We start from the raw sequence: 20,666 nt of genomic DNA on the forward strand, positions 1-20,666 counted from the left end.
TGTTCCGATAAAAAAATTATAATTGACAGTAACAAAACAACTCAAATATTTTAAATCATATAACAATTCAAACATCAAAATTTTGGTTAGTTTTTCCGAATAATTACGTTACAATTGATGATAATCAAACATGTAACAACATATATATTAAATAAGTGGAACTCGTAAACTTCTTATTTAATTTATAAAAAATCTTTAGCCGGTAACAATGACATACTTCGATTGTCGTAAATCACACACATGCATGTTCGGATTCTTCTTCAAATCACGTACGTCAATTTGTTGCTCCCACACACACACACACACACACACACACACACACACATGTATGATAATAATGGAATGGATAATACAGACAGTGTCACTAAGGTTGAGACAGCCAGTCGACATGTTTATTAATTTGCTTTTTAAGTTCCAAGTGGTCCATTCCCTACAGCCACCAATCATAGAGTACACTTGCAAGTGCACAAAAACTCCCAAAAAATCCTAGTACATATGTCACATGCTCGAATTTTATTCATCTATTAAATCCCAAATGTGAATCATACACTTGTCATTTTCAACGTTAGCATATGCAAGATCTTTGTAATTTATTTCACCATAACAAGTAATTAAAGGTCGAAATTCCGGCCAATAGATCCATCGTCGATAAGGTTTGCTACCGGAAAAAACGAATTTAAGTTCCGAGTAGCTCATTAATTCTTTACTGCTGCTTATAATGGAAGTCAGCATAACAATAATTAATCGCCAACTTTGTAAGAAAACGACTAACTCTACTTACTGCAATTAACATCATGTACGCAAGCATACGATATTATCATACAACAGTTGAAAATAAACGATTACAGTATGAATCATGTAATAAACCATTCAACTATGTACAGATTTGAGAGTTAATGAACAAGTGTTACACAGTACAATAGCTGCTGCACAAGAAACGAACATGGATGATTGAAATTGAGCATAGTAAATCAGAAATTTCTATGTTCTTTAGTTTGATATATATGTTGGAGCTTCACCAATATTGGTAAGAGACTTTGAAAAGATTAGTCATGGCACCCGGTCTAAAACGTGCTGCAACGCTCTTTTGATTCCATCTTGATTGAGTGAGGTTGTTAGCTGTATTTCTTGTACCTGATTCAAAAACGAATGCATCCTAAGATCACGGAGAAAAATAAGAAGAGTGGGTCCTGATAGTGATACATGCCTGTCGTCCAGCTCGAGCAAGAAGTGTGTATTGATCTTTGATAGGGGGCGCCTGCAGATTGCAAGATTTGAAGTTACTAAATGATTTTTTTTACCCATAGGCAGAGGAAAATGAACTTTTACGGATGGTATAAGGATGGGAGAGCGTAGTTTGTTCACACTAACGTTTGAAAGCCATAGTTGCAAATCTTGCGAAACCACCCGTTTCTCAAATCCTTGTCGGCTGATTCTCACATCGTCAATGCTGAAATATTTCAAATCCGTAGCTGAATCTTAGTCCAAGCACCAGTTTTTTACAGTAACAAATCAATCACAAGTCAGTCTTAATTATCAGTGCGGACAAATACCCCCACAGACCCAGTTTAGTTTCTATGAACACTTTACAGCATTAAACCTTCAGCATGAGTGTCACCTTATCTTTGTTCCATCATTTTGTGTATATAGCATGAAAAAGTCTTGCACCCTCTAAATTCGTCAAAATGTTTAAAATTTGATTTTGTTCCACCTATATTCATCTTTAGGCACCAAAATCAGAATTGACATGACAAATGCATGTTCAGCCAATATTTCAAGTTGATATTTTACTATAATCGTAATCAAATTAGCATGGATATCAACAAATGCTAGTCATACCCATCTTCCTTCAGTAATTCTCCAATGATGGTGTCAAGACCAGGAAGAGGTTCAATAGTTAACTGGTCATTTGCACTTAAAGTATCGGAGTCTACCAAAGCATCCTGTGAAGCAAAGCAATAATTGGTAATCGAAATGAAGTAAGAAAATAAAAAAAAGTAAAGCTGAAGAAAAAATAACATCACCATACCTGAGGAATAACTTTGTCTAAAGTTTCGAGAAGTGGATCTTCCTCTAGTTGCTTAATTGACAATGTGATCCGTGACTTTTCCCTGCATCATTTCCAGAACCATAGAAATAGTTACATCAATCCTTGAATCAAATAATGTATTCCATTGAAAGAACAACGTCAAAAAGTGACAAAACTCGATTTTGTGCAATATGTACTCAAAAAAGATGCTTCAATGCTTTGGTTACGATATAGTCGTATAATTCGACAAATATGTAGAAATAGCATTGGTTGTTATACCAAAATATAACTTTTAGCAAGTCAAATTTTTTAAATCATACAAATGCTATGCGTGACAATTAGAGCAATTGCTTGCTTTTAAACTCTACGATAGTCTAAACACTCTATCTCAATCATTGTACCATATGGTCTGGCAAACGAGATAATGGGAGCAATTGTGACTACCTAACATGATACTTATGAAGAAAGTTCTAGTTCCTTTAAGCAATTTTTTAGCATGTTTGAATTCATATACCTGTGGGTGCTTTATAGACACTGATGTATTAAAGAAACAAAAGATGAATATAGAATAGCAAAATTAAAGAATTACCTATCTATGTTGACAATTTTGACATTCACCTTATCACCCTCGGTGAGGACATCTCTCACATCTTGGACTAAATCCCATGAAACTTCTGAAACATGCACTAGTCCCGTGAGACGATATTGACCTGGATCCGAGCTCAAATGTGAGATTAATGAGATTGAATTACATGATATAACATAATTATTCACTAGATCAAGTACCACTGTTCAAGAAATTCATACCATCTGGGAAACGAAGATGGACAAAGGCACCATAGTCCTCGACAGATCCCACTATACCCTCATAAAGGTCCCCCACTTTTAGCTGAGAAGAATATCTTGACCAGGCAGTTTCCTTTTCTGAGAATATTAATTTCCTGTTTTCCTCATCTGCTTGGATAACCTAAGAGAGGTAACAAGATTCACTGTTATTCAATGGTATCTTGAAACATTGGCAGTTTCTCTCCAAAAAGAATTGTAACTTAATACTGTTATCTTGAAAACCTTTAACATATTTAAGTTCAAAACTTATAGGAAACAAATCAACAATATCTCCATAACATGGCTCGAGAAGTAATTATTTTTACATGCTTAGTATTCATCCCACATGAGAGACGACAATACTTAGTTAAAGTACTGTTAGACAATGTGTATCAAAGGTAATAGGTATCTTCTCCGGGGAGACAAAAGATGGCTGTGAATAGGCAAAAAATAGTCAACACAAAAGTTGAACTCTATTCTTAAAACATCATTCCCCGAACCAGTGCCTAAGATCATGGACAACACATGTCCCAAGATACAATGGTCGACAATTTTGAAGTAGCAGCGCTACAAATTTCGACGTCCTACGAACCATAAAATACTTAACATTGTTGAGTGCAATAATTGTCTATGTTGGGTAAAACAATCGAAACATGACGATTGAATTGTTGCAGTTTAAAATATTTGAGTTGCATCATTACCACCAGCTATAACTTTTGTTAAAACGACAAGTGCCCGGTTTTACAAACACTATCATATTTTCTGTAAAAATTCGCGAATTCATTGAAATCTCGAATTTTAAGTTGAAAAGAATTTACGTCTCAAAAATTTGTGTTTAAATGTAATTGATTAAAATAATCGTGATTAGATAATCTAGAAAGAAAGATAAAGTAAGGATTATTTTGTATTGAAAAATGAAATTTGCGGGTGTTTTCATAGGATTATTTTGTATTCGAAAATGAAATTTGCGGGTGTTTTCATACTTTCCCAAAAGTTGTGGACTGAAGAGGACATTTTCCATGGAAGAGTCCTGCCCCCATGGAATTGAGGCTTTAGGGTCAGCGCCGCAATGCCTTTCATGCAAATCCACAACATAAAGGATTGTTTTCGCAACACATTTCCTATGTTTCTTACACCTGAAAGCTCAAAGTCCCGACCCCAATTTAGAGTTGTGATGCATGCAGTCCACCCCTACAATACGCTTGATTCCCAGGTATAGTTTTAATAATTTCACATGGATAATTTCGGACATTAACTTTTCATTCACCAACATCAGTTTCGAGCACATTAACATACTACTATAATTTCCTCTCGAAATAAATGACGTTTGTCCACTTTGTTTCGGCAGTTGACTCATAGAACCCGTTAAATTATTTTCCAAATATGTGTTAAACCCTTATTCTAACAAGTATCTCTCACGCCATCTTTGATAAAAAATGAAAATGTAATGTTCCCTCTCATAGGACGTTAAACACTTTTTCTAACAAGTATCTCTCACGTCATCCTTGAAAAAAAATGTAAATGTAATACAGGGTGTTTTTCTCAACAATCTTATATTCTGATACTATGTTCCCTCTCATAGGACATAACTAAATAGTTTGCCATATTTAAAATGCAGGTATCTTGTATAACCACAATCACAAGCACTCAACTGATGATGATACTATTTTCCCTCTGACAGGACATAACAGATGTGGATTTCAATGCAGCAAACTATAAAAATGATTTCAGAAAATAAATAAAGTCAGCGCAACATCAGCAGCAACTGGAAATAATATATTCCATACATCAGTGATACAACTCAGTACCTTCACGGGAATAACTGAACCTGTCAAAGCTTTTGCAATATCTTGGATGCTCTTTTGAGGTTCTACATGATAAGTTAAAATTTTAATATCTGGTTGCTCACCCAGAAGCCAATGATGCATCAGTATCATTTAGGCAGGCAGCTAAAACTCCGCCATCATTTAGTACAAAAATGATCATATCATGTAAGAAAATGGGAGACACTGGCTTTTTTAGGGTCAAATTTCATCAAAATTTATTCCATTCATCAAAATACAACATGATGAAAAGATTCACCAAAAAAATGTAAGTGCAGATTAAAAAAATTTGGCAGTCGCTTGAAAAAACTCCAGCTATTGGGGGTGCCCACTGGTTAATTTTTCCTTCTTTTTTTCCTCGAAGTTATTAGGCCCAGTATATTGAAATACAATGGGGGAGGGCCAATTCTCAAAATGACAAGTTGATCAAACCCAAAACTGCCCCCACTGGGATGAGGTCGATGCTCATTTTGCAAATAATATATCCTACCTCATTTTTCTTTATTGTTTTTTAATATAAATGTCATTGTAAAATTATAATGTTGATTATCTCAATGCATTTTCTTCACTTTTGGATTTAATCATAATATGCTATCAGTTGTGTAATTTTTCTTAAATTTACCAGTTGAAACCTTGATATATTTACTAAACATTCCCAGCTTGCAGTGCACCAACTCCCTTGATTTTCTGGGTCAGCTTAGTCCATAAAACCAGAGAAAAAAAGTACTCCATTCAATGAGATTCAGTGCATACCTTTACATGAATGTGCAGGGCTAAGCTGCGGGAAAGGAAGAAAACCAATGAGTGAATAAAATTTAATCAGCAAACCACCACCATTGAATCCTTCGATTCTTCCCTCGTAGACGAGTCCCTTCTCGTGATAAGCTCTTGCAGCTTTCCAATCAGCAGACCTCTACTTCTTTGTAGAACAAAGGAACAGGTAAGCTTCTATTGAAAGAAGCCACCAAAAACACACATATAAAAGGAAATAACAATGATAAAAAAAATTGTTATTGTTATGGATATAATAATATGCACGTGTTGAAGTTGAAGCAAGTAGAATACTTAGTTTAGTCAAGTAAATAAAAGATAAGAAGCCATGACAGCTTCATCATTCACCTCATATAATCCATCCTGCTCAGGCCATACTACTCTCTATTCAAGTGTAATAAATTTAACTGAAAAGTGAAAACTTGGATCAAGCGAGCATATGCAAGGAAAACCTGCCAAAAGTAGGCCACTAAAAAAGAATGGAAAGCCAATTACTTATTTAACAATAAAATCCAATATACCACAAGTGTTATGATGATTGTGTTTGTCATTTTGCCTAATCATAAGAGGGCACTCCAACTTTATAGCCATTTTAACACATCATGATTAAATGATATGATATGATTAATCATAAGAGGGCACTCCAATTTTATAGCCATTTTAACACATCATGATTAATGATATGATATGAACTTGGGCTTGTGACGTAACAAAAAACTACATAGTCCAACAACGTATTATTTTTTCTAGCAGGAATCACACAAGACATCCTCTATAGCATATCTGCATCACCTACTTCTCCTTCAGACTTCATCTTTGTCTGAAGTGAACAATTTGACACCTTCACCTCACCATAGAACTCACAATAAAGTTTCTCCACATGTATTTGGGTTTCAATGTAAGGTCACTGAATCTAACAATCATGAATACACCATTTTGGCTTCTAACATTAGAATCTGAATAGTTCTTCTACAGGCCAGGCTCAGTACGCAGCGAAAGCGCATGAACAGAAAACTAGAACAGACCCCTATTTAGACAAATAAACATAGCACAATGAAGAAAACTTAAATCAAAATAAAAACACACCCGGTCAGGCAACACAGCTTGATCCAATCCATCATCCGTTCTGGTGGTACTGCCACTTGAAACTGATACTTTCAAAAAAGTCGCCCGCTTGCTGGAATAACTTCGGGAGATGGAACATGGGAAATTGAATGAGGGTGCCGGATTTATGATAAGAGCGGCATTGTGGCAGGTGTTATCAAATAAATGGGAGAGAAACGCCAGGCCGCTGGAAACTGAGCATAGAGAAGCAGTGAAAACTGGCATTTTTCAAGATTCTTTTGAGGTATGTGGTGTGTAGGCCGCAACACCACTGGACATAGGATTGGAATATGGGACCGTGAGGGAACGTTGGCCTTGGTTTGTGGAGAGCTGCGGTGTGTGTGTGTTTTGTGGATTTGGTGACGTGGGTGAATTTGGATCATCCCCACCGCCACATTACCCTTTTTATAATCAGTATGGTTATTTATTTATTTATTTATTAATTCTCTATAAACTATACTTTATTACAATTATAATAACTCTGCTTGCTTTAAATGTATGGATGATTTTTATATAAAATATATTTTAGTTGGTTCAAATTTTATGCAAATTATATTAACTGAGTATAAACTATACTTATTGCAATTATATGTTTTTATTAAAAAGTTATGAAATGGGTACACAACACATTATATATTTTTAGAAAATACATTTGATTATACGATCAATTGATATAATAACAAAGTAAAATTAATTTACAATAATCTATTAAAATATTAATTAAAAATATCTCTTGATTAAAAATAGTAATTAAAAATCACAAAAATTCATGTGATACGATCTCACATGTCAATTAATATTTTATTCGGTTCATCAATTAAATATTATTTTTTGTGCAAAAAAATATTATTTTTATTCTAAATATGAGCAGAGTTCACGAATAAAGATCATCTCACAAAGGACTCGTCTTTGATAACATATATTTCTATACAAAAGTAGGTAATCTAATAATGGATGTTTAATAAAAGAGTATACAAATATTTTACTAATGCAATGAACATAATGTTATTTTTTATAATTAACTTAATTTATGAAAAAAAATTGATGACAGTCTATCAATTTAACTTGTTTCCGTATTATGTGTAAACTCGTCAACAAACAAATTTCACGGTTCAACAAAATTATATATGTAGACATTAAAACTATAAATATGATTTATAAGTATCAACTAAAACATTGTTTGCTTTGATGGGTAGGATTTGATTTTATAAGATAAGATATAAAATAGAATGATTAGCTGAGTATGGTCAGTTTGCAATGGTGAAACGGATTGTGCAACTGGCCATCTCCTCCGCTGTCGTAGCGAGATCGAGAGAGTGGGTGGCCGGACAGAAGTGACGGACGTGGAAAGCAACGGGGAGATTCGGCAAATTCTGCGTACAACAGTACAATCTTCTTCAGCTCCAGAAAAAGGCAGCCACTGGAGATCTCGAAGGTGGTGGATGGTTTCTGGGATCAAATATCACCTGAAAATGCTCACTTTCGCGCCTTCCGCGCATAGCACGGGCAATTAATTATTAAAGTTGTGCAACTCTTAACTATTACTCGAGAAATGTAATGTTGAATACAATTATCAAGGGGTACCTGATTTAGATTTTCATAATCGGTGTTTTTTTTTACCTCGGTCAACTTTTTTTTTAAAAAATAACCTCTTCAAATATATTGAAATAAACTTGAAAAGATCATTTTATTAAAAAAAAAATTGACCGAAATCATTTAACCAATTTCCCCTTCAATAATATCGTCTTTCAAGTATCGATTACTGACAAGAAAAACAGAAATATCACATTTAGGATGTATATTTCAGAAGATTTCGAATCCCTCAAAGCAAAGCAGCCTTTGGTCTCTGTTAGCCATGTAAAAGGTGCATCGAGAAGAAAAGACAGAAATATCTTGTGTATGAATCTTAATCAACAGTCGATTATTTTAAAATATAAAAGTATCGGACGAACTGTAGTATCGCTGATGATAACCGCTTCCTCGTATTTTCTCAGCCCACATGACACTTTAAAATTATAAAGTGATATATATCACACGAGTAGAACTAACCCTCCTACAATCTTCGTTCTTTATCTACAAAAATCTAACTTTTTTTCCTCTATATAAATCATCTAACGGTCATACGGAAATTCCAAGTCATTCTCAGCCACTTTGAAGGGTTGAGGATGTTGACCGGAACAGTACAAATTCCACATCCTGAAGTAGGCACGCTCCAAATTCTTCACCTGAAAAATGGTAGCAAATGTGTAACGATTTATATCAAAATGCAAAGGACAATAATAGCATAGTTCTATGATAAGACGACTCACCCATCGTGCAGTGTCGAACAGAGGGCAACTCAGACGGGCCTCCTTGAGTCTGCTGGTAAGATCTTGAAGCTTCGAAGGATTCATGGCAAAAGACACAGCTCTCTCTTCGTACTCTTGCATGCTGTCAAATACGAAGGCACGGATGAGAATGAATTACAAGATGAATTAAATGCTATGCATAAGAGGCAACCAGCGACAAGATGTGAAGTTTACCAAAATATAATTTTGTACAAATCCCTCAATATTGAAAGCATGGTGAAACACTCAAATCTCAATCCCGATGGGGACAATCAGATAATGGGTTTCTGAACCTACTTATGGAGGGATTTTATTTCCTTCTTAGAAATCAGGATGGGTTTTAATTCGTGATGACTGGTGGCAAGCACAACCCCGAACACGTTACACCCATTTTGGCATGCTCGAGGTGGTGCCAAAATAGAGTGCTGCGTAGGCATACTGGGTTGGTTGGGGGGAGAATTTAATGCTTCCATCCGTTGGGTGGGATTTCTTAACCCGCACAGTGGGGTTTCCTACTCAAGCAGTTTACTAGAGCTGCATTACACCCGTGACAATAGGCACGCAAATTCCAACATCCACATATTAGGAAACAAAACTAGCTACTAGATAATTACAGGTTCAAACACCTACCTATGAACAATCATTTCCTCTCCAACTCCTGTCGCCAAACAGAGCGACCCAGCAACTCTAGTCGCCATTTTCTCGAGAGGAAGAGTGACCATAGGCAGACCAGCCCAAAGAATATCTGTCCCTGTTGTATGTGCGTTGCAAAGAGGCCTATTCAAATGGAAATCGAGAACTGTTGAGAATTCAATTCAATAATATTCCGCATTGCCTCAAATGGTTTCTGCTACAACCAAAGTGAATACTTACGTGTCAAGAAACAGGTCTGCTAACGAACTGCGCCTAATGTGTTCCTGTTTCATTGCAACATCTGTGAAAATAATTTGGTCTGGTTGCACACCTAGTGAAGCAGCATCTGGGCCATAGAATAACATATATCAGGAATTGCCTACGAAATATATTCATTTGTCACCAGGAAAAAACTGTAACATACGTGCACGAAGCCTCGTCTCGCCTGCAGCTGGAAATCTAAGAAGCCAAAGTGCACTCTTTGGGACACGCTTCAGGATATTGCACCTGCACAAGTAAACGAGTTGCTTAGATTTCTGTTTTGCTACATATAATACTCACAAAAATGAAAGCTAAATATGCTACCATGTCGTGAGTATTTCAGGGTCCATCTTGTAAAGTTGATTGAAACAGGCGAATATAAATCTGTCCTCAGGAAGTCCGTAGTCCGATCGCTTGGGTTGGTAGTTTAGATCCAGTACATCACGGTTTTTCTTAAAGACATAACAGTGTGGGAAAGAATAACACTAATCAATATTAAAAAGCTGTGTGTACGTTTGAGAGAGAGAAATCAGTTTCGTAGCGTTTACCTGTTTATAGTCATTCACAAAATAGCAATGAGGAAGGCGAACTATTTTTTCGGAGTATATATGAGAGCAAGACATTGGAGAAACAAATTGCCATAAAACAAGAAACAGTTCAAAACGATAAAGTCATGCCATGCCTGCGTAGTAAAATCATATGGGGAAAAATACACATACCTCATCAGTAACCAAATAATGTATGTAGGTCGCTCCCGTGGTCCCAGGAAATCCCATATAAGAAACCTGGATAGGAGCAGGCTGCATAGCAAATATTTCATTTCTTGCACCCTGCAGTGCATATAGAGTCAAAGTCATTTATAATGCAAGAACTCATCAATGTAGAGTTCAAAGATATGATGACTAACTAGAAAGAAAAGTGACATTGTGGCAATTTGATACCTTGGTGTACCCATTTAGATTGATGAGCACTTGTATCTGATGTTCATTAATCATCCTTGCTATCATATCAGATGACATTGAAGACACATCAATAAAATGCTCTGCTTCAGATTGGATACGAAGCCTCCATTCAGTGCCATCATTCGGACTCAATGCATAGCAGAATATCTACAAGGGAACCATAAAAAAACATGTTAGAAAAATAAATATGCTTAACCAACTTAAGCCCAAATCAAGCTCACCTCAACATTTTCTCCATTATGCATGCCAAAAACAGAACCCATAAGATGAGACAATGGATGGTTACCAAAGTCACTGCTTACATATCTGCAAGAGACAAGACATGATTTGGAAAACGCACTTTCAGTCCCAACAGAGAGGAGATCCAAAAGGAAAATGAGGAAAAGTTTGTGCCAACAAACCCGATCCTTAACCGGCCATTCCTGCCACCACTCTTTACAGGCAATGGAGGTGCATGATTAAAAGGAGGAAGTGAATAGCGAGATGCTACTACCGCAGAATGCGCTGCATATTTTCGACTGCAAATATATACAAGTTCTTCATCAGAAAATTCCATTTGCAATCATAAAACAAAAGAAAAATGGAATAATAAATTTCTCACCTGATCTCCAATGCAAGCATGGGATCAAGGGGATACGCAATCGCATGGAATGGTTGAACACTTGGGATGACTGACAACTAAATAAGAAGGGAAACTCACATGCTAATCATTATTGACAATAATAAACTGTCAAATGGGAGCAAATGGACAAAATGAGGGAACTAATAAAATTTTCAGAGGGCAGTAGGAGATGAGCAATTGAGCATATAAAGTTTGCAGAAGAGGACTTTTGACAGACCTTGATCTGTCTCCTCAGTATCCCTTCAACTTCAATAAACATCTTCTCCCGATCATCCCAGTCACAGACGCACTGAGATAAATACCATCGAACCAGAATCATATTAAAGAATTTCAACCAGTTAATCAGTTGAGAACTCAGAACCAAATCAACAAGAAGTCAAAATTGAGAACTACTAGCTCACACCAAGTGTAAACAGATGAAGTAACAATGAGATTACAAGAGAGAAATCTCCGTGAAAGAAAATACTTTTCCAGCATATGAATCAACCGTGTCATTTTCGTATTAAGTTACGTAAATAGTTTTTGATGAACACGTTCAAATCTTGACTCAAACGTCAAGATAAATCCAAGCTCTGGTTAGCGAATTGTAGATGTACCTGCAAAGTGTGAAGAAGGTTACATGTTGCCTCAGGGAAATCTGGGCGTAACATCAATGCTTGCTTATAGCTTTTAATAGCTGCTTCCACATGACCACTGCAAGCAGCCCGCAAGATAAATAAATCACAGTTCATGCTAATCACCATAAATAGGTCTAAAATGTAGAATAAAAATCTTAAAACTGATATTCATTATGTATAAAGTAAAATTAAATAAAACATAGATTTGTTTTCCTTTCACTCATCAATAAAATCGGAATTCAAACAGCCAAACCCAAAATAATAATAATAATAATAATAAGAAGAAGAAGAAGAAAAAGCAAATAGCTTCAATGGTTGCTTTGATACATAACTGCAGGATTGAAACTAGGTGGATAAAGCACACTTTAGATTCACATGTGATTTCTTAGCCTACAAAATTAAGGACTAAAATTTACAAGAGAAGAAATGAAAATGTACCTGTCCTTGTAAGCGGAAGCCAAATTTGCATGAGCCTCAGCCATCATTGGTCGGATATCAATAGCACGGAGATAGTCTTGAATCGCCTCATTAACTCTTCCAATTTCTTTGTAAGTGTTTCCTCGATTAACCAAACCATCTGCAGCCAATGGATCTATCCTTAGGACCTCGTTGTAGCAAGATATCGCATCTGCATGATTACCCTGTAATCGAAGAAAGTAAAATCACACAAAAATTTCAGATCATATCTCATTAACATGTGAGCGACAAGCTAGGACTTGGAAACGTATTCACACCCATCATTTTGGATGACTGCTTCCGCATCAAAATAATGAATGGAGATAACTAAGGTAATTTAGTTTAGACAATGGCGAAATTTGTAAAAGATATTTGAACTTTGTCAACCCATGGTTGTTTCTGGTGCCTAAAATATGTGCTCTCTGAAATGGTATCTGTTATATTAAGCTGAGTTGAGTTGGTAGGAACATCTCATTGCATGCATAATATCAAAAAATTTGATATTGGTCTCTCACATAACTTCGATTGGCACAGCCTTGCCATTCCTAAAGATGAGAACAATGCACTTTTATTTCATTAACTCATTTAAGCTCTATAGACCTTTTTTGCAGGAAAAAAACCAGCAATGCACCTGTTGTTTGTATATTATAGCTAAATTATTGAAAGGGGCAGAAAGTCCTGTTGTGACAGATAGCGTTGCCTTGTAGCATTGAGCTGCAGCACTCATCATATTCCTTCAAAGAAATAACAGATGAAATTCGTAAAAATCAAAATGATAAAAAAATATAATTAAAGGCGCGAAAGCAATCTGAAACAAGAACCACATACACAAGTGGAGCACGTTGATTCTAAACATACCATTCCATATAAATATTTCCAAGATTGGTTAGAGCTTGAGGATGACTAGGTTGAAGAGATAGGCATTGCTTCAAAAAAAAAACAGCATTTGAATCAAAAAGCAGCCAAAAATAAAACGAAACCACGACCAATTCAATCATGGTGAAAGATAATTTACGCGGTAACAGTGAATTGCATCCTCCACTCTTCCAGCATCTTTCAATGCATTACCCTAGCAGTTGAAAAACATAAAAACAGAACATCACCAAAATGCAACAAGTACTAATTTACTAAACAAAAAGCTAAATCAGCACTATTAATAATATAATAGCAACCAAGTTATTGTACGCCTCCAGGAATCCAGGATCACAAGCAATAGCTCGTTTGTAGTTGATTATTGCCATATCAAGGTTGTTTTCCTCATAGTACACACTTGCCAAGTTGCCTGCAATGGTTGGCATACATCATTGTAAAAAACTCCAACTTCTGGTAATAACACGAAGTACAAAACTCTAGGAGTATAGTCACGTTATCTTAGATAAGTCAAGAACAAACATAGTGACATTATCTTAAGTGAGCGTAAGTCAAATAAACAGAATGTGTGATTGCAACAAGATGATATCTAAATATTGATATATGGCTGCATTTTCCAGCTAAAATTGATTTACTTCTTTAACTTCAAAATAGCCTTTACCAACCAACAAAATATTTCCCTTGTTGCAATTTTACACCTAAAGTCCAGTTCCCAGATATAATTCAGCCTCAAGCTAACATTTTTGAACCCCAGAGATGCACTTTTTTTGGCTTAATGGTGATACAGAGTGTTATCCTAAGCTGTTGAGGAGACCAATGATATACGCGATCAATTTCACAATCAGTATTTCAGAACAACAGTTTTCAAAAGGGTGATTCACAAAGTGATCAGCAACAACAGAACTGACCCTATCATGGTGTAAAAATAACTCACCAAAAGCCATTGCACTGTCTGGTCGTGACTGCAGGGCTCGTTGATAACATACAATAGACTCTTGAGGCATCCTCAAGGCCTGGAAAATGTAAAGAAGACTGGTCTTTCCCCGAATTCTTGCCCTTGCATTTTACAGGTACCCAACCTTACAACCAAAATATGTTAGAGTTTACCTTGTAAACATTTCCCAAATTCAAGTAGGCATCTGAAAAGTCAGGCTTCAACTTCACGGCTTCCTGAAAATAGAACAATACACAGTCAGCAGTACGCACAAGATCATAAAGCATCCGATTCAGACAAAATATCAAAGCATGCATAAATTAGTCAACCTCCAACTCACAAGACCTTTTACATTTTAAAAGGATAACAAAGATTAATCACATACCTTGTAGTAGTGTAGGGCCCTGTTAAGATCACCCGCCTCCATACAAAGACCAGCAAGATTAGACCACGCAATAGCAAAAGTTGGCTGTATGTGGAGTGCTTCCATATAACACTTAGAGGCCTGAGAAGAAAATACCGATTTAGAAACTTCAATTAGGAAATGATTAATGAGGTCTGTGATCATAAGGCGGTTGCTATTGCAGTAAATTTGTCGAGCGAAAATTGCAAAATACGTGAGAAATTTCACCGAGATGATTGATAGTGTGTATTAAATAAAAGCTTTGAAAATTCAAATAGGTATCACGCCGAAAGTCATAAACCAAAGAGTAAAATTACTAAGAAGCTATTTACACTAACAGCAGGCCGTCAAAAGATGTAAATATTGTTTAACAGACACAAAATCCCCCCCCCCCTCTCCCAACAAAGATATCCAAGCGACTAATTATTGAGTAGTTGGAAATGGCGCCTAGGTAGAGATTGGACATCTGCTTTATTACCTCTTGCACTAGTCCTTGAGCTTTCATCAGATTTCCAAGGTTACTATGAGCATCAACCTGATAAGTTGTATGTTGACACAGATGTGAGATTGCCAACACAGTTGATAAGGATGGTAACATAATAAAAAACAGAAACGTACCAAAAGAGGATTCAGAGCAAGTGATTGACGACAGCATTGGGCTGCCTCATTCAACCTTCCTTTTCTCATGTAAGCACTGGCTAAGTTAGACCATGCATCAGCAAAATTAGGTCGAAGCTGCATATAAAATTTACATCATAAATTGTGCAGTTAGTTCCAAGATACTATCATCAGCAGATCCTATTACATACAATCTAGGCTAGCACGCATGATAATACTAGTATAGTAAATATCAAAGTGACAGGCAGACCTCAATAGCAATCAAGTAATAGCGAATAGCGACATCGATATTGCCTTTCTCCTGCCAGAAAAATATAAATAACATAAGTCAGCAACTTCACCATCAAACCAGAAAGAGTTCAATGTCAGGAAAAAAACCACCACAAAAACTTACTTTCCAAGCATTTGCCATATTCCCATAGCACTCGGCAAAATGTGGATCAATTCTAAGAGCTTCTTCATTCTTCGCAATGCACAAATCGAAGTCATGTAACTATAAAACCAACAGTACAAATTCTAACTTCAGATGATGTCTTGCTGAAAATGCTAGCTCAAATTTAGTTACCCAATAATAATACATGTGACATAAAAACATGAAGCAAACCAGTAACCTGATAATAAACAGCACCCAACAGAAGAAGATTATCAGTGCGACGCGGATTTCTATCATACACAGCCTTGCTATGTTCTAATGCCTGCTTATAATTCCCTGCTTTGTAATTCTGATGGGCCAAGTTCAAGAGCATGTCCACGTCAACTGAATAATGAGAAATAAGAGAACAAACCCAGTAAGACTTCATAAACATAATCGTACTCCAGACTAACATATAAATTTAATCAGCAAAGTTTATTGCTCGGTAAGTCTTTGTGATTTGGCTTCTATCATAGAAACTATCAGTTAAACACTACACATTCTCATCACAGTTCATAATATGCTTTCATGGCCTGACATTTACTAATATATGCTAGATTCAAATAATTATGGGAACCTCCTAAAAAATCGAAACAGAAGATCCTCAAAACCTGGCACAGTCATATTTGTTTATGGAAGGGCATTTTTGTTAATGGTGCTCTAAAATAGTTGCATTTTTGTGAGAATCTCAACCGTAAAGATTGTGCAATTGGTAAATGTGCATCGTTACAATGGAAATCATATGCTAAAATTTGAATATATCTATTAACTATGAAACTTCAATAATACTGCAATTACTCATCCATTGGTAAGATTGAGATAACAAGCAGCTGCAAATCCACATTTTCACACAGAATAAGAGTTGGGAGTCCTGGGACAATGATTTATACATCCATGCGTTGGAAGGTTTAGTTCCCCAACTGCAATAAACTTACTGTAAGTTAATGTGATTTCTCGGGAATATTGAACCATAATCCATGTATTAACTTTGTTATTCCATTAAAATCCATAACTGATGCTTAGAAGATCCTAGGCATGCTCCAGCCTCCCACCACGAGGACTTCTTATTCACACCCAATAGACATGGGTGGCAATAAAACTTATTTTGCTCTTTGTAAAACCTAAGCCATCAATTTGGGTCAAAAAATGGTTCTGGTCCTTCTGGATAGATAACTAGTCAAGCTACACATCGACATAATAGATTTCTAGAAATGTTTTCAGCAAAATATTTATAGATCTACATACATAATTAAAAAAGGACATTTATTTAGAAGCGTTTGTGCATTTAGAATTAAATTTTATTCCCACATTTTCTTGAAATAAATAATTATTCTCTTCCTCTTCAAAGTCCTTTCAGTTCTCTAGAGATAATTTTGTCCCCCACCCGTAATTGTTTCAAGCGTAGTCTTTTCATTGCCCCTAACAGCAATATGTAGCATATGATTCAGTAGTTGACGTGAGATATTCCAATTTATAATTTTTGGCAGTTGGATTGAAAATAAGGAATCCCATGACTAAAGCTAATTCATAGAGACAGTGTAATTGTATCATTGAACGACTTGAGATAGAACACGCATCGGATTGAATAGCAGCAGAATCTTAAGAAACAAAAAAAGCTTGCACTTTAGGGGCTGCATAATTTTATAGATTTGAATAGCTCTCGGTATTAGTAAGAAGGCTTATGGCATAAAATGCTTTAAGTCAAGAAATTTTGTTCCCCGGGTTAAAAAAAATGGTTGGAGCAATACCAACATTCAAAACCAAATATTAGGTTAGCCAACAAAACATCCCAAAGCTTTTTTAAGTTTTATATTTTCCCTGAATTCAGTTAACAAATATTTGAAAATGGGAACTTTTAAATTTCTCGAAAAGACTCATAATTCCACAAATCACAAAATAAAGCTCATCAAACACTAAAAACCCTAATTCTTATTGCCTGCAAGGCAAAAAAACAACAAGAAGAAGAAGAAGCAAAACGTAATACCAAAATCACAAAACTGAATAAAATCGAACCTTCACTCGAAAGCTCCGGCTTGACGTTAACCCCGGAGGGAAAAGACAGAGATGGATGGTCTCTGTGATGATCTGCGGCGACATTGTAAGGAGCCCTAGACACCACCTGCGTCTGTTGCTGCTGCCGTTGTACCTGTTGCAGACTCCGGCTGTACTGCCGCGGATCGCTCTGTAACGAGAGCATGTCTCGTGATCTAAACAACCACTACCTCCGCCGCGCAAGTACTCTCATAAAACGGCGGAAGAGCTCGAGATCCGAACGGAGAAAGGGAAATTGGGAAGGAAAAATCCTCGAGAAGGGTTTTTTCTAGAGAAAACTGATAAATAAAGACAAAAGTTGGAAAGAATATTAAAAGGAGAGTAGAAAAGAATAGAATAAGAAAAGGAAAATGGAAAAAGAATAGAACGCGATTCCAATAAAATGCACTTTCACCCCTAGAGGTACATGATTTTCACTTTTCGAACCAAAACACTCAAATCTACACCTCATACCCCACATTCCAGTTTTCTTCTCCAAATGCTTATTTTAATAATAAGCAGTATCCGTCGTTTCATATGTTAGACGAAGTCATTATTTTTTATTTATTTTTTTATTCAATTCAATTCATCTCATCTATGATGAGACATCACTCACATTCCATGTGATGAGTATATGATCCACATGATATAAGAAACATATTACGACATGTTTTATTTTAAAAATCGTATCATCGTGTAAAGTAATATTTTGTTTATTCTAAAAATCGTGTCATCGTGTAAAGTAATATTTTGTTTTGATTTTTTTTCTGATAGATTGTTCTTTATAAAAATTTTCCAAATGATACATATACTAAATTGTCTTAAAATCTGTCTATAAATGCATTTATTTAATATATTAATACTAAAAATAAGCCGATATTTTATTTTGGGCGGAAATATTACCTCTAACATGAATGATTTCATATCACGTAAAATTTTTTGCTCAATATCCAAAGAAATGACATGTTTTTAGAATACTACTTAATTGTGTGCAATTGGCCAGAAAGGGTATTTAATTTAAGACAATATATATCAGTAAATGAAACAATGTTACAAAATTAAAAACATAAAAAAACAAATATTATTCATCCATGTTTTTATTTATCACACTTTATTCATTTCGTTCATAGCCCCAAACATTCAATTAGCCCAACCATTTTAATTGGATTTGGAATTAGTCCAATTAGCACGATTTTGTTTTTGGTCTTAGAATACGGAAGAAAAAAAAATGAAATGAAGCAAAAAACATGAGCTAAAAGGAAAAAAAATTATCCTAAAAAGATAATACAATCGATATTTTTTAAAACTATAAAATTTAGAAAACATATACCAACCCAAATATTGTCCGAATTAATAAACCTAACTGATTATTTGATGAAGTTTGATTTTTTTATTTTTTTAAAAAAAGATGGACAGGTCTGACTGTCATGAAAATTCATTGAAATTATATATTGAACTTGAATTGAGAATTGATATCAACATGTTCAGACATATTGTTTGTGAACCACTTGCAAGCTAGTACTAGTATATTATATTTTATTTTAGTTTATACAAATAAACGAATTAACTTGTTCAGTTGTGTTTGTTTCTTTTATTAAATTGTAAAATTCAGACCTAAAAAATGGAGCTTGAATCTTCGACCAAAGAGACTACTAATATGGAGTTTTTCCCTTTCAATTTTCCTTCTTTCCAAATCAAGTTTCTCTAATGTCTTCACCAATTTAAGTATTATCAAAATATGAAACGATTTATTAATCTCCAAGCATCTTCTACCAAATGATCATAAGGTCCAAAAAATGTGTTTATAAATTACATTTTCTTCAGCAAATCTCATCAGTAATTAGTAGCACGATAATATTAAAGATTTTCAAACGTACTCTTTTATTATAAAGTAAATGGAAATTTCCTTAAACAAAAAGAGAGAGACATGTAATTAACTATATTATATATTCGCAAACTTTCAAGCTCAAACTGCAAGTATATATATATATTACAGGAAAGTACGTAGGGGCCATACTATTTTCCTAGCTAGTCCATTTTATTTGATAAAGATATATTTATTATCACACTACAAATATTTTAATTTGTTCACTTATATATATAACGATACACTACTCCAAGAATTAATCCTTGTAGTAATGTTCCTATCAACGTCTGCAGCTTCATTGGCATAGCAACAACACCTGCAACCCCCATAGTAGCTCCGACGACCTCAACAGCCATAAGGTCCACAACGGCGTCTACCACCATAACCTCCACCAGGATAGCCTCCGTATCCACCACCAGGGTAGCCTCCGTAACCACCTCTGGGATATCCACCGTAACCACCTCCTGGATATCCTCCATATCCACCACCGGGATACCCTCCATAGCCACCACCGGGATATCCTCCATATCCACCACCGGGATACCCTCCATATCCACCACCGGGATATTTTGCTTCACCAACCCCGTTTGTCAACTCATCTTTATTATTTGCTGAAAAATAGGCAATATATATTATTATTATTATTTTCCAATTTTTATCCAACCATTAATTACATGATCCGGCATCTTCAATATGTCCAAAAACAATTTCATAATAATAATAATAATAATAATAATATATGGATATGATGCTTACATGTGTCCAGTGTGTTTGAAGTCTCAGCCAATTCTCTAGCAGCCGCCATTTGAGAGGGAAAATGAAGATATGTAGCCAAGAGGAAGCCAAGAAAGAAAATTGACTTTAAACTCATATTTGAAAGTAATTTAATATTTATATTTATTTAAGTTTTGGTTGAAAATGTTGGCACATTCGGATCTCTATTTATACTCTAAGATCATATAAAATTGGGATGCCACTATTTAAGACTAGGCCCCTAATTTAGTTGGTTGTTAGAGAGTAGTAGTCTTCCATTATAACAAGTCAGCGATATATATCTTGATTAAATACAATCCTTTAACGAAAATACATATACATATAATA

The 20,666-nt window shown here is 35.3% G+C and overlaps 3 protein-coding genes across 3 annotated transcripts; all 3 read right to left on the minus strand.

Moving 5' to 3' along the window:
* Positions 1-828: 828 nt before the first annotated feature.
* LOC140978478 (small ribosomal subunit protein bS1c) lies at positions 829-6,922 on the minus strand. The gene is made up of 10 exons (XM_073443565.1): positions 6,535-6,922; positions 5,431-5,590; positions 4,663-4,724; positions 2,837-2,996; positions 2,619-2,739; positions 2,030-2,111; positions 1,840-1,943; positions 1,372-1,450; positions 1,208-1,258; positions 829-1,134 (listed from the first exon to the last, which is right to left on the minus strand). Exons 1-10 carry the CDS (start codon positions 6,775-6,777, stop codon positions 1,051-1,053), a joined length of 1,146 nt encoding a protein of 381 aa, XP_073299666.1. The 5' UTR covers positions 6,778-6,922; the 3' UTR covers positions 829-1,050.
* Positions 6,923-8,445: 1,523 nt separating this feature from the next.
* On the minus strand, positions 8,446-18,026 carry LOC140978479 (probable UDP-N-acetylglucosamine--peptide N-acetylglucosaminyltransferase SEC). Its single transcript, XM_073443566.1, has 28 exons — positions 17,681-18,026; positions 15,867-16,012; positions 15,650-15,748; positions 15,506-15,556; positions 15,256-15,372; positions 15,116-15,172; positions 14,620-14,739; positions 14,408-14,470; positions 14,235-14,313; positions 13,603-13,712; positions 13,446-13,499; positions 13,289-13,356; positions 13,062-13,164; positions 12,413-12,615; positions 11,954-12,050; positions 11,575-11,646; positions 11,337-11,413; positions 11,137-11,253; positions 10,957-11,041; positions 10,715-10,882; positions 10,493-10,603; positions 10,322-10,408; positions 10,098-10,225; positions 9,937-10,019; positions 9,753-9,858; positions 9,510-9,656; positions 8,862-8,982; positions 8,446-8,777 (listed from the first exon to the last, which is right to left on the minus strand). The coding sequence occupies exons 1-28, from the start codon at positions 17,862-17,864 to the stop codon at positions 8,664-8,666; spliced, it is 2,967 nt and encodes a 988-aa protein (XP_073299667.1). The 5' UTR covers positions 17,865-18,026; the 3' UTR covers positions 8,446-8,663.
* A 1,596-nt stretch (positions 18,027-19,622) lies between these two features.
* LOC140979270 (uncharacterized) lies at positions 19,623-20,485 on the minus strand. The gene is made up of 2 exons (XM_073444613.1): positions 20,322-20,485; positions 19,623-20,176 (listed from the first exon to the last, which is right to left on the minus strand). Exons 1-2 carry the CDS (start codon positions 20,434-20,436, stop codon positions 19,911-19,913), a joined length of 381 nt encoding a protein of 126 aa, XP_073300714.1. The 5' UTR covers positions 20,437-20,485; the 3' UTR covers positions 19,623-19,910.
* Positions 20,486-20,666: the final 181 nt, after the last annotated feature.

This window comes from Primulina huaijiensis, chromosome 6 (genome assembly GCF_012295235.1).
Source record: "Primulina huaijiensis isolate GDHJ02 chromosome 6, ASM1229523v2, whole genome shotgun sequence".
Lineage (NCBI taxonomy): Eukaryota > Viridiplantae > Streptophyta > Magnoliopsida > Lamiales > Gesneriaceae > Primulina > Primulina huaijiensis.